Source organism: Rhea americana, unplaced genomic scaffold (assembly GCF_003343005.1).
Source record: "Rhea americana isolate MKP2758 unplaced genomic scaffold, rheAme1 scaffold_101, whole genome shotgun sequence".
Lineage (NCBI taxonomy): Eukaryota > Metazoa > Chordata > Aves > Rheiformes > Rheidae > Rhea > Rhea americana.
In genome coordinates this window covers 1,674,709-1,689,368 of record NW_028185051.1, presented here as the reverse complement: position 1 = coordinate 1,689,368, position 14,660 = coordinate 1,674,709, and the positions used below count along the sequence as shown (strand labels likewise).

General features: G+C 38.9%; 1 protein-coding gene across 6 annotated transcripts in view; it reads left to right on the top strand.

Moving 5' to 3' along the window:
* The window catches only part of ERG (ETS transcription factor ERG), a 143,865-nt gene that overhangs the window by 29,320 nt on the left and 99,885 nt on the right, over window positions 1-14,660 (top strand). For 5 of the 6 annotated variants that reach the window (XM_085304903.1, XM_085304926.1, XM_085304888.1 and 2 more), the window contains one exon: window positions 9,914-10,001. The exons of the other annotated variant lie outside the window; for it this stretch is intronic. In XM_085304903.1, the coding sequence (XP_085161029.1) occupies window positions 9,963-10,001 (39 nt within the window). In that variant the 5' untranslated portion in view covers window positions 9,914-9,962. The remainder of the gene's footprint in view (window positions 1-9,913; window positions 10,002-14,660) is intronic. 6 annotated transcript variants of the gene reach the window in all.

Below are 14,660 nucleotides of genomic sequence, written 5' to 3'. Positions count from 1 at the left end.
TTGAAAACAAAGCAGTGTTGAAGAAACCTGTTTCAGACTCCTCAGATGACTATTCAGTCAGTTTGCTTCACCTTCAGTGAGTGTCCGTATCTCATGACTAGGTCAGAATTCCTTATACAAAATTTCCACCTCCAGGACCATTCTTCACACTCCCTGGACCTTAGGCCCATAAACCAATAAACTGCTTCCATGTGCCCAGAGCTGTCACATGTTCTCTGTTATGGGGATTGACATTATACTTGGTGAGTGGCTAAGTATAATGCCTGGCCTGTTTGCCTCACCGTGCAGCAACACGGGTGAGTCCATATACACAGGCGAAAACAACAAAACACTGCTGCTCCATAAACAGTGCCATTCCTCSTTAGAAGAAAAAGCGATCACCAAAAAGCTACAGGGAGAAAAAAATCCCATGCAGATTACTCAAGTGTTCCTTGCATCCCCAAAGTGAGAGTTTGCATGCAACAGATTCTGTGCCAGCACATTCTGTTCCTGAACAGCATATACATTTCTTGAATATGACAASCAAGGAAATTTATGGAAAGCAGAGAAAATTTTAACTGTTTTGTATTTCTTGCTCATATATGTCTAAGCTAATTGACTTACAGACTTTACACTTGACTCCTCCCATAAATCTAATTTTAGATTCTTCAAATTTTAGATATTGTTTTCAAATGTAGCAGTTCATAACTTTTGTAGATTTGACAGAACTATGTGAATAAACTGCAGTAAATTATGTATTATATAATGTACTCAGTATTTGCTGAAAGTACATGGTGTCTATATTACCTGATGATGCAAATTCTAGACTTTATTCAAGTAGATATTCTCAAAAAGGTTGTCAGGTGTTCACAGAATTTTCTTGGACTTCTGAAAAATGCTATTGTTTCCTGCTTATTATGTAGAGGACATCAGTCTTTTTACTCGATAATTAAATATAGTTGAAAACGTTCATATATCATCTGCCTGCTGTGTGTGGCACAAAACTCAGATTGGTTCTTCTCTAGCATTTTCCATGGATGTATTACAAACAGATCTCTTGTAAATGAAAGGAAAATCAAGGCACAGGGATCTGACAGCTAGGCGGCAGGTAGAGCATCCAGTCTCAGCTCTTGTATGTTTTCTGTCCTTCAGCTTCCCACARTTACCACTAGGCTGGAAAATTCAAAGACCAGAACTGCATGCAGAATGTCAGTACTGGTTAATCCGGAAATCTTTCTTGAAGAATTGTCTTAAAGTGCAARTTGCATTAGGCAAGGAAGGCTTGAAGGAACTGATAACATGCACCACAGGAGGCTGCTGTGTAATTCAGTATTATTGAATTGGATCACTTCACTTTCTAAAATATTCTCATTTGCTTTCACCTTTCAACGAGAGATATTAGTTTTCCTTAGTTTGTGACTTTGGCCTTGAAATAATTTCTTGTGAATTCTTTTGATGACAGAGTTGAATTTACACCATCAGTGCACATATATTTCCACAGGTGCAATTTTCAGTGGAACATGGATTAAAATACATGAAACAGGCTTGGACTTTAACAGTGGAATGAATGTAAATTAGAAACTAGTATTTGTCACTATATATCTCTCCTGATGTCATCCTGCTTTTGTTCAGCACTCTATTTTTCTTTAGAAAGTCATATTTCTGTAGAGTACTAAGATCCATAATTATAATCTGCAGATAGAAATTACATGGTTACCCTGGCTGCATGTCTTGTTCAGGAGGAGATGACTGGCCAACACCTTTAGCTAAGCATGGAGCTGAGCTTGAATAGTTAAACACAGAAATCTGACAGGACAGCTCTAGCATTGAAACAAAAAGGCAACAAAGTGCACCAAGCAAGAATTTGTTTTGATCCAGGAACTTTTCTGGTGAATTCTGTGGTTTTCTACTTTGAGAGCAGAGTCTTGAATTCATTCTTTACTCTCCCTTTGGTATCCCGTGCATGTGTATAAGTATCCTGTAACAGGATAAGCATCAGGGACTAATCATTATCAAACACTCCTGCATGGTATTAAGATAGACAGTCAAAACCTTGAGCTATGGAAAGTAGTTGATGTAGTTAAATGTGTCAGACGTGACTCAAAAGTCTCCTTCCTTTCTGAAGATATTACTTCATTCATGTTAACCACATTTTTAAGTGGCCTGGACTGAAGAGATAGTGTTTGGGGATTTCCAAACTCTTTTATACATAGTTGGGAGTTTCAGGAATAGCTACTCTGCATTCCACATTGATATATAATCCTCATTATGGCTTTGAATAAGAACATGGTAATTCGCCAGAAAAATAAATAAAACAAGTTATTGGTCAGAGGCGTACTATATAGGGAGCACTAATAAAAACAAATATTTTTGGCTGTAGTCTAAAGTTCCTACTGTAAATGAGCTAATTTAGGGCTGTATCCTCCCCTGAGATCATGGGTTGGAACTTAAGATAAGCAGTAGCTGCACAGATATATTTGGGTGGTAGTATAGAAATGTGTCTGCTCCACAGATTCCACATTCAAAGGGGAAGAGAGGGGGAACGTTTACTGTGTTTTCCCTGGGGATGGATTGACCTCACCAAGGAGGGAAGCACCATTCATCCATTAGGAGATTTTTATCTCCTTGTACTACCAGTTCATATTTTGCTTTATGTATGCTTTATAAAATATATGCAGAACAGCTCTACATCTGGAGCTCTAGAAAAAAATCCATCTTCCACCTGCTATGTCAATGAGCTCTAGCAGAGACACATTTAACAGCTCTTCAGATAGASGCATTTGTTTGTGCCCACAGACAGTGAGGACCTGGAGTACTGTTATTAGTGCTGAGTTAACTGTAGACCCTGGCCATCTGGGCCTTCACAAACAGGTGGTGAAAAAGGGCTCATAACTCAGTTACTGACTTGCTAACGGTAATATTTAGGACGTGATTTCACGGTGAGCTTAAACCGATCCAAGCCCGCAACTGCTGCCGACAAGAGCAGCACCTCTCCTCACCTACCCACCGCTGCTGACCACCTATTCCTCCCACCTGCCTGGTGGTGCTAGCGCTGGAGCTCCTGGGGCTGCCAGAGCAGCTGGATGAGGACACAGAGGCAGCTCAAAGCGATGCCCATCAGAAAGGTGATTTGTTTTCAGTCAGGCCTGATCTAATGGACTGAAATGATGTTAATGTTGCATGAGGGAGGGAAATTATCAGTATAACTATTCAGGAAACAAACCCTCAAGCAGATGGTGTTTCAGAAGGAGGGCTGGGTGGAAGAGTTTTCTTTGTTTCTTGGAAAAAAAAAAACAAATTTAACGCTCATTTTTGTTGACATTTTGGGGTACTTGTTAAGAGTGAAAAATCTTCCATTTTTTAGCTGCCAAAATTAAAACCAGCTGACCAACTAAAAAGTCCTCCATCTAGTTTTTGTTTTTCCTACTGTTTTTTTAAACGAATGTTGCTATTTTATCAAAAAATCTCTCAGAAAGACATAATTGTAAAGTTATCAATAAGTTATTTAACTCTTATTTAAGTTACTCACCCAAAACTTTCTATTTATTTTATGTACTTACAATTGTAGAAGAGAAATGGACCGGATTTACAGTTTAGGACCTTTCCTAACCCAGATCTATTTCTCCTAATTTATTAATGCAACAACCAGTGCTACTTAGTGTCACCTCATTCTTGCACTTGCGTCCATCAGATAGTGCACAATACATTCACTGTGTTCAATCCTGTAAAGGCAGAATGACTACAAAAAATTTTAGTTGAGTACGGAAAGTTGTATGTTGACAGAGATATCTTTTCCTATATTGGTTTTCTTGTCCTGTTGTTTCATTTGTGGTATCCACCTGCAGTCACAAACTCATTTCTGAACAGCCTACATGTACTGACTACAGATGAATTGCCTTGACAGTAGCATTTTTTGAATCTAGCATGATCTTTCTGCAGGGTTTTATTGTTGAGGTTGTTAGACTGTACAAAGATTACAACAAAAGAAGCAAAAAAATAAACTGAAGTGGTTATACTCTACCACAAACTAAACATAAAAACTTTTAAGTCCACGTTACGCAGCGCTGCTCTGTTATAGCTTAGTGTCAATATCGACCCTGGGTTGGAAAAGTTGTGCTTCACAGAGTCTGCTCATCAAACCCGTGATTTACAGCTCCTGAATTATAAACATTTCTGTGACTTCAGTTCTTTCTTGAGTTCTGCTGAATTTTGCTCCTTGTGCCTTTAAGTAATTGCCCTCCTGGAAAGTGCACGTGTGAAGCAGGGGGTGCTCGGTGGTACTTCGGAGTGCGGGAGGGCTTCAGTCCGGTTCGCAACAAACTTCAGCTGACTCCTGCTGCTCTGCTGGCTCTAGAGTACTTTCTTCTAGATCTGGAAGTACCGGAGAAGGAGGTCATAAACTTGCAGTAGAATCTAGTACAAGCGAATTATTGTTTTGTTTGTTTGCTTAGCAGTTTCCAAATTGCATGTTTATAATATTCTTTTGCTCCTGAATTTTGCACATACAACCTAAGATAGCATGAATGAATTTCTGGCCTGCCTCAGACGGAGGCAAAAGTCCAATTTATTTCAGTGGATAAGAATTTTGCCTCTTCTCTTCTTAGTGCTATTAAAGGACTTAACTCAGCCTATGATATGAATAAAGTGGCAGCTGCATTAGCAGAATGACTGCGCACCTGGTTTTCAGTCTGTGGTCTTTGGAGCTCTGTGAGTCTGTGGATTACTTCTGAAGTGTAGCAAGCCTAAACCTGGCTTAAATTTTGCTATACAAGGCTCTCACCTTAACTAGAACATTTTTAGGTGTCCACAAATCACAGAAGGCTGAAAAATGTGTGTATCGCATTCATCTACCAAAACTAGGCAGCTCGAAGTTACAGCAGTAGTACACCATGAAGACTAGGTTTACAGTCCTCCTACCTTTTGGCTGATACAGCCTTTCTTATTTTTACACACTATCTCAGCGGCACTGGCAGGGCCCTGATTCCCGGAAAGAGATTTCGTGGGCAGACTTCAAAAAACTATCTAGAAATGAATAGAGTTCCACATCTCAGAAATTCTCCAACAGCTGAAAAACATCAGTTCTTATAAAATATGTGGCAAGTACAGCCTGCATGATGGTCTGAGGGGATCTGAAAGTCTTACTGGCGCTCACTTGGGATAGTCTGCATAACTATTCATGGATTCACCTCCTGTGAGTAACAGTAAACATCCCAAAGTCATGCTGATACAAAATCTGTACAATGCCACTCTGTATTATTCATCGTACTGGTGTGTGTGTGTGKGGGGGGGGAGGTTAAATTTCCAGTGCTCTGTGCTGTTCGTGGCTTTTCGTACAGTCTCATATTCACGTTTGTATGAAGTGCAAGCTCTTATCTTTTCTCCCTCTAGACATGGTGATAAAGGGCTCTTTCGAGACACTAGTTGTCATCCAGGCAGAGCTTTGGCACTTCTCTCCCGCACACAGCCTGTGCTCGGGTAACCATTTAATGTCGTCCTTGCATTGGCTGAGCCAAGAATCCGGCTCAGGAATTCTGGCACGCTGTTTTTCATTGATTAAGCAGTCTTTTATTATACATTATTATACACATGCTCCAGCTGTATTTTGAATATTATATGTTATGCAGATAAATATTTTGGGCCACACTGATCCCTGGTAGAACAGCAGTGTGGACCATGTTTCTTTATTTGYTACAGCCAAACTCTGCTCTGAGTGGGCGTAGTTTGGTCTGGAGTTTGGCCCAGAGTCTTTTTCCGTCAGTTTTGCTGACTGCCAGGTCATGCTCTCTCTCACAAYGCTTTAATGCAGGCTGTAGGCCGCATTGCGAAGAACCTGCTTTTATTTAGGTGAGCACAGCATGCCAAATGAGGGAAAATGAATCTGGGTTCCCATCTGCACTAGGGAAGTGTATGACAGGAGGTGGGGTAACGTGAGCACAAGAATGTATGAGAGGGGTGCRCACTGCCCCCCCATACAGGGGGCACGTTCAGCCTCTCAGTTATTTGACCGTATATGTCTACATTAAAAAGTCTAATCCTTTTGATATGACAATAAAAAGGAAAAACAATGTAATCACATCTGGTGAACTCCAGAGCTGTACATAATTCTAGGACCCTTTGATGTATTTACATAACTCCAAAAATACTGGTTGCATGCACACATGCATGGAAAGACAGTTGATCCTATAGTGTATCCTTTCCTCCTGCTTGGAGTACAGCAATTGCGCAAGCACATCTAGATCTGGCTGATTTCATACAATAATGTGATTTTATTTTGATTTTTTCATTTATCCTGAATATCAGAGTGGAATCTGTCTCATATGTCATATGTTTATTTCATAAGGGATATTACTATTACTAATTATTAATATTACTCATGTGTGATGCTTTGTATGTGTTAGGAGGATGGAAACCAGTACCACAGGCTGGATCCTGTCCTGAACATGAAACGCTGCCCATAGCCTGAGGCCAGCTACCCTCTTTCCCTGGGAACTTGGGCACAGTGTTGAGATCCTGGTGTCCCCTCCAGCCTGCTCTCCAGTGCCTTCTGTCCCAGGGTCCTTGGGACTTCCTCTGTACATGTTACTGTGTCCCAAAGATGACCAAAATACTTGTTCTTGTCATATGGCAGGTGTGCTTTGGTTATGGGATGGTGTGTGTATGTACTTTTGCTCCCCTGACAGCTATTGCTTCCCTGTCTTGTGCAGTGGCCTGACAAGTCCCCATCATGTAACTGCTGCTGGCTGCACTGCGGCCCAGGGCAGCTCTGTAGCTACTCCTGGTCTACTTAGACAGTTGGACATGCATGGCCCTACCGATTGCATGACCCAGTGAAATAGCACATTTGTTTCACATAGTGGGAAAGGCTCCTGTTGTGCAACAAGGCCTTTCTGCATTTTTATCATGAGATGGACTAACATCTGACCATGTGCCAGGAGGAACTGCAGGGTCTGGCCTTGGGGGCAGCCGGAGGGACTCTTGCCATCTCTTTCCTCTCTGACTCTGTGTAAGGTGGGATGCCAAAGAGACATGTACCTCGAAATGAGAATTAATGAAAGCTATTGTTGATTCAGGACTCTAGAAACTATAAGAAGACCTTACAGTCATGTGGACATTATTATATCCTTCTAGGGTTAAACCTTAATTCAGGAAAGCACTTCGGCAAGTGCTTAACTTTCAGTTTGTATTATAATTTTCTTGTTTCAGTTTACTGAAAAGAGATGACTTCCTAAACCAGGCTTTAGTGTCAATTTGATGCTTAAATTAGAGTCCTGCTAACCAGGGGATGCAGTGCAAAATCTACAGCCATGTGCAATCCCTGTGACAGACTGTCAAGCACAAACATGACCAGCATGAAATTTGGGGTGGGGGTGGGGGAGATTCTGGCAATAAATACCATCTGGTTCAGAAAGTTAGTACCAGATGTCTGGAAGCTTCCAATTCTAGCCAATAAAGGTGGAGCTGGAATAATTAAAATTGTATTTATGTTTGGAAAAAACAAGGAATACTATTGCAGCTTTTTTTAACAATGATTTGCAAAAATAAAAAGACAAAGTTATGTCTTTTGCAATATGTCTCACTTTAGTAAACCATAAATGAATATCCAGGTGAGAAACAAGAATGTATTACTGACAATGGAGTTTAAAGCAGAATTCCCTCTTTTAGGATCACTGTTATGCAGCAGTGCAGGGAAAATGTTAAATGGCCAGAACAGTTGCACATGCGTCTTTCCAGCTCTTATTGGATACCATTTGCTTTTCTTTGATTCTCATACCATGTGGTGTATAGTTGGCAACTGGCTTGCAAATGTTTTCTGTCATCTTCTTGTTCAAAACGAATCCTTCTTCTTGAGGGAAAGATATGATATGGATGAACCTGGCATAGTTCAAACAACTTTTCCTAAAACCCCAGCCCTTCCAATAGTTCAAAGCAAATCTATACTCTGAAAGAGAAGACTGTTTTCCGCTCAAAAACAGCATAGGGCATTTCTGGATTGGAGTCCACACTTCTTAGTTCAACATGTGCTTCCTGTGCGCAAAATCCTATTTTCCTCAGGTGAAACACCTGGGTGGCGAGAGTTCAGGTGAGCTAGAAATCCCTGCACTTTTGTCAGGCGTTTCCAACTCAGCTGCTCCCTGGGCTTTAGCCTGCTGAGTGAGTTTGTGCTCTTGCATGGTCCTTGATTAACCTTCTAAAATATACAGGTAGGGAGGAGACACYCGGTGCATATTTGCATGCTAAGCAAACAGAATTCCCTGTAGAGTGGTAGAAATTACACAGATGCAGTGTAAGTAAGTCYGTTTTTTTCCTTGACAGGCTTCATGTTTCTGCATTCCTGGGACTCAGTTACCATTATGGTAACACAATGATGGAAGTATGAAAACTGTGAAAACATGATCTAACACTATGGTTTAAAATATTTTTCTGTTCAGTTTGGTTGAAATTTAGTAGCTTCCAGATTCTGTGTATGATATTTTGAGAACTTAAATCCAATGAATAGTACAGCAGGCGTGGATTTGCTAGGGAAGGGAGAAGGGGAAACCGAAAGGCACTGCAGTGTTGTTAGTTTTTCTATATGACTCAAATCTGAACAACGTCACTGTTGAAAGTTTACTTTTACCAAAACAAGTGTCTATTGCTTTTGAAGATATTTAAGTTTTGTGGAAAGAAAAATCTTCACTTAGAACCATGACATTAGTGTCCCATTTGATCATCCACAGAGAGATGAGGAAAGTGTATAAAAAGTCAATTTAAATGAGAATTTGGCTTGTGATCGGGTTTCTCTGATAGATGATTTAAGAATTAAGTACTTAATTTTCATTGATCTGAATGGGAACAAAGCTCACTCCTTTAAGTAGTAAGGGGGAAATGTTCTAAGATCTAAACTGTGATATCTTTAATTACACTGTGTAGTACTATAGTTTACAAATGGCTTTCTTACATCAGGAGGACTGCTTCTGGGGCAAATTGCAACTCAGTGCCAGTCCGTCTATCAACGTTTCGCCCAAGTAAACAGATAAAAGCTATCTGCAACTTGATCTGCAAGTTAGTGTAGATGTGAGAGCAGATAATGAAATAGAAAAACCAATGCTGAGGAAAAAAAGTATTTTTCTGATAGTGCCTTGCCACTTTAAAAGATGAAAGAAGTTCAAGGTCATGGGCAAAGGAAATCTCTTCTGTRAGAAATGGGAATTTCCAGGCTTTCAGGGAGAATGGAGAAAAAAACAGATTACTTTAAAAGACATTCACAGTCCCACATTTTTCCATATACTTTCTTGTTTCCTTCTTATCAGTCCCAACTTACTAGCCCATAGCTGATGTTCTAGTTCTTGAGCAGTACTTTATATTATTTTAATTATATAGATATATATTTAAATTATGTTAATTGTACTCCATTCCATGCACATGCAAGCACATGCATACCCCCATCCTTCCATCCCTCTGCACTTATTACTGGACATTGATAAGGGATCTCAGAGGATCTGTGCTCTGAATTGCTGTTAATTGAATGGCTGGATCAGATTTGTAGCTACTGTGAATGGGAGCAATACTTATTTATATTTGTTTATATCAGCTCCAAATCTGTCCTGTTCCTGCTCTATATTTCTAAATTGGGAAGAAAGGATGGTATAAATCCCTGATGTCCCTGATGGATAATGGATCCATGCAGTACAGATTGCATCTTGTAGTTCATATTTCCAGAAAATCATCCATTACAGACAGATATGAATTTTCCATAAGAAATTCAGGGCCAATTGGATGAAGTATACCCTAATAGACTTCATGGAAGCATGTCTTAGAGCTTCAGCCGTACTGCTTCTTGTACTGTGTCTGGGGAAGGAAAGATGATTTTCTGGCTGTAAAAAGATAAGAGATTTCTGTTGAAAATAAACTTTAAAAATATAAACATCTGACTTTTGTTTCTTTGGTTATGCAGCTGCCTTGGGGTCTGAGCTTCTGGTAAACACGTTGACCTGTTAAAGGACATGATTCAGACTGTCCCAGATCCAGCAGCTCACATCAAGGTTAGTTTCCTGTTTACTGTGAGTCTTCAGATGTTTTGAGAGTGATAAAATTAAAGAGTGTATATGCATATTGCAGGGTTGTTGTGTTTTTATAAATTTTGCTGCTTTATGGCACTGGCTCTTTTATTTCTCGATATTTATATGCTATTGTATGAGTCAGTCACGCAGTCTTTGTGTTTGACACCTGTTCTGATATGTTTGAAGTACATAGATATTTTGAGGATTACTCTTTTTAGATTAGGAAACTTTTGTTGTCCTTAAATATTTAGCATGCTTGATAAGTATGTCTACCTGAAACATTGAATTCATATATTCCCAGTTCTGCTCCTTAGAAGTCAGTGGCAAACACTGAATTTACCTCAGTAGAAGGAAAATGACCGTAATACAAAAATTCAAAGCAGAACAAAAATCCCTTTGAAAAGATTCAGTGTTTAGTTTTATGTGAATCATAGGAGTAGAGACATTGAACTGTTACAGCTTTGAAAATAACATTGTTTAGCTACATTTCAGAAGGTGTTGTACTATGTTTTCAGCTTCATTGCTGAAGTTATATATAGGAACCTGCTAGACTTACAAGGCGACGCTGATGGTGTAGCACTAAGAACAATACAGTTTAGATATTTCACATATAGTGCAGCATGTGAGCCTCACAAAYTCACATGCAGTGTGGGGGATATGCTATTTCTGCCTGCCTATTATATCATCTAAAGGTTTTGTTTGGAAAGGGTTTCCTGGCTGCTTTGGAAATGATAAATTCCAGATTATCTTCTTGAAGACCAGTAAWTCTTTTTCAGAAAATAGAGACTCATGTAGCAATGCCATAGGTGTGAAAAGCCAACTGATCCTGATTTACAGCTCATATGAAACTGAGTGTTTATCGTTGACATGGGTTAGCCTTTCTGAAAATGGTTTATTAACTTTAAACCAACTTTTAACCATTAGGCTGCTGGTTTAATAAGAGTGATGTAATCCATTAAGTAGATCAGACACAGGCAGATTATAAGGAAAAGGCTCATTTTTTTTTCTTTCTATCTTTCTGTTTGTCAGTCTTCCTGTCTTTCCCTGAACTTATTTTTTCTACAACATCTTTTGTGGAGTTTCTTCTCAATCAGCTGCTATCTACCAGACATCACCTATCTATAGAAAAAATTATTTTTCAACTTATTTTAATTGAATGAAATGGAAATATTATTTTAAATAACTCACTTTTCCTGTAAAAAGGTAGAGAATGAAAAAACWTTTCTGTACAACTCTACAGCATTTTTGGATTGTGTTTAGATACTAGAATGACAGRCAGTGATGGAAGATCTCTTCCCTTCCCTCCCTTCAAATTTTCCAAAACTCAACATTTTTCACAGTCTTAGGGTGCTCAATTGTTTTTACGGAATGAGCATAAAAACACCCCCCCCCAAAACAAACCTCCCTTAATGTATCTAGTCACCTAGAATTAAAATAGAAACAATCCAAAAATTTTAAGGGCATTTAATACCTGTTCATGTTTTCTAAATGTCCACAGAGACGAAGAGCAATATGAAGAAGAACTCAGTTTTACGCTTTCTGGTAAAAATAGCATTTCAGGAAGGGTTTTTTACCAAGAGAAATTGGTAAAAAATTGAATTGGAGAGGGCAAGTTGCATAAATGTGCATCTTTTTTGCAGCAAGTCTAATAGGGAGCAGTTCTGATAAGCTGCCAGTAAGAGTCGCTCATCTTTCCCTCATGGCTTAGGCAACAAGCAAGCACAGTCTGACATCCCAGGAATAGTTGTTAGGAGTTTGCTGAACTAAATTTGAATCAGTCCCAAGAAAGCTACATATCTAACAGCATTTTCAATAACATCTACTGTATATGTGCAATGTTTTTGTGTTTTTCTGTTAGCATGGAAGAACTGCATAAAAATCTCTGCCCTTGTGTTCAAGGAACCCTGTAGGAATCTTTCTTTCAGCAGTATAACATGCATAAGTTGCTGTTACATTAAAAAGGGGAGTGAGAGAGGCACATACTTTAACTATTTTCTTACTGTGTTTAGAAGAGTAAAACTAGCCAAATAAACATAAAATCCTTCCAATTTCTGTTAATGCAATTAAGGAATTTACTTCGGTATAAACATTCTTCTGAAAGCTGCCATGGATACTCTGTTCATTTAAGCTCTAAAAGTAGACTTAACTACAGGCTTAAAAATTAGCCATAAGAAAGAGTCATGCATGGGCAATAAGAAAAACTATCTGGTGTCACAGTCTGTTCTGTCTGTGGTGATTTGCTGTGGTGATGGCACATTGGGTTCATTATAGTCATCCTTGACATGGTTTTGTCCAACTGTATTTCATCAGGTATGTCACATGATGTTGTTTCTTTTATTTCCTTGAATAAGTGGACCCAGCCTCATTCCTGCACATTTAGAGCTGTGCCTTTGAAGATCACTTTCTRGGAGTGTCTGAATTATTAAGATATGACAGCCTGAACATGTGCAAATAATTAATGCGGAAGACAATTAAGTGTGGCCAATATGAATACTCACAGATATCTTTTTGCAGTAAGGGTGATTCATTTGCATTGTGGGAGTTTTCATGTGGGCTATTTTGAAAACRTTTCCTGCCACCAGAAGAAAGTGTAACCAATCTCACGGCTCTTGTATCTCATTTCAGAATGTCCAGATTCCATCCAATTTTGGGAATGTTTTGAAAGTATTAAGATGTGCCCACATTTTGATTGGGCAGCTTCATTCCATATCTAGTAAAGATTAAGCTTTACTTTTTTTCAGCTTGGATAGAGCATTCATAATTGGTATTGTGAACACTTTTCCTGCTTTCCTGTTGCTCCTTGATGTGTAGTTTCACCTGAATCAAAGGAATATGTTTTGCCCAGACRTAATGAACAGAAACATTTGATGAAGACAGGAAGAAGAATGAGGACATTCTTCTAGTCAGACCTTTTGTTCCAGTTCAACACGATGTGGGGAATTTTGGCCCTGATCTTCAAGCAGTTCCATGCGTTTAGTGCCTATGAGTGAACTGACCCACTGAAATAAGACGATCCACGTTGATAAAACCGAGTGTGTGACCAACTGTTTGCTGAATGAGGGCCCTAGTTTAAAAGGGATTGCTACTGCTAAAGGCTTAAAATAGTAGCATGAATTTAGAGTAGTGGCAAACTGCTAAGAAAAGAAGTGTTTATGTGATTTAAAGCAAGACCAATGGATTCTYGCTATCCAGTAAACTCTAATTAGAACAAACAAATTCTTGTTGGACAATCATTTAGGCAGCTTTCAATGGATGAAAGGGCTTTGGTAAAAGGCACCGATGTTTACAACAAAGTTTGTGTGTTCCCTCACTCTTTGAAAATAGTTTTGCTTTAATGAGCCTGCAAATTGGAGAGGAGTTTATAGATAGGACTCTCTGCAACCAACACCGACATTGCCTCTTGCTCTGGCCAAGCCACTGAAAGAGGCAGTTACTTTAATAGGCAGCTATACAATTTTTGATGTTAAACATAATATTAAGGAAGACTTTCATCTATGGTTTCAAGGGACCAAGGTCTTTTTGTCACTGATAGAAATTTGCAAAAAGAGTAAAAGTAGATCWCTTGTATTGGCATATTAAGGGTCAAATCTAGAAAAGGCATAATTTATGCTAGCTTTCCAAATAGAGTGCTCCATGAAATACTGAACACCATTTTCACCTGAAGGTTCAATCTTTGCCCTTCAACCWAATTACTTAATTTCAGACAAAATGTGCAGTTCCTTGGTAGTTGTTTGGGAGCTACCTAAGGTTCTAGCTACTTAGACTAGTATTAATTAAAACATCTTAACAAGAATTAACTCATCAAACTCAAAAGACAGGTTGGAGATGTTTTCAAGAAGTCAGTGGCTAGGTAGTCTMTTTGTATGGGCAAGATTAATTGTCATTTACACAAATTTTTTAATGCAACTTTTTTGCTCTTTTATTCATTAAACTCTAGTTCTTATAAGATAGACCTAGAAACACTGTGCAAATAGTACCTGAGATTCACATGTTTTGTTTTGGAGTATGCATTGTCAGTGGTCACAGCTAACCATTTWAAAAAACTTTTATTTTTTAAAGGTTAAATTCAGCTTTCAGCAGCCTCATTTGCAAAGATCAAATGTTTATCTGGCTTTAGTTAGTTCGTGTCATCACTGTGGSAGGATTTAGGGAACCAATTTTCAGGAAGAAATGAGTTATTGCTGTTCCTTTTGTGCTCACTGGGAGAGGAAGAGGCCAAAGTACTGCTCTGTAGGTAATGAAAAGACTGCATTTATCAGGATAAATTTTACCCTGGAGTAAATGGGTATGGTTCACTGAAGCAAGGATGATTTATGCCAGCAGATGATTTGATTTGAGTATATTTAAGTGGTCCAGTTTTTCTGTTCCTTGGTGATGGTCTTGAGACCTGGGATAACTGAAGAGACAAGTGAATGGCAATAGCTGAGCAGAGGTGCCTGTAGATTGTATAGCCCGATTTTACCTTTCAGAAGTTGAAAAAAAAAAAGGACACTTTATGTTCCAGATAGGAAGACATTTTTTTTATAAAATTTCTCAAAGGGCATCAGACACCTTGAGCCAAATTCAGCTGATTAGCACCTGCAGAACTCCATTTGTTTTGTGGATGTGACTAGCAGGTTGTTCCCTCTGAATCTACAGAAC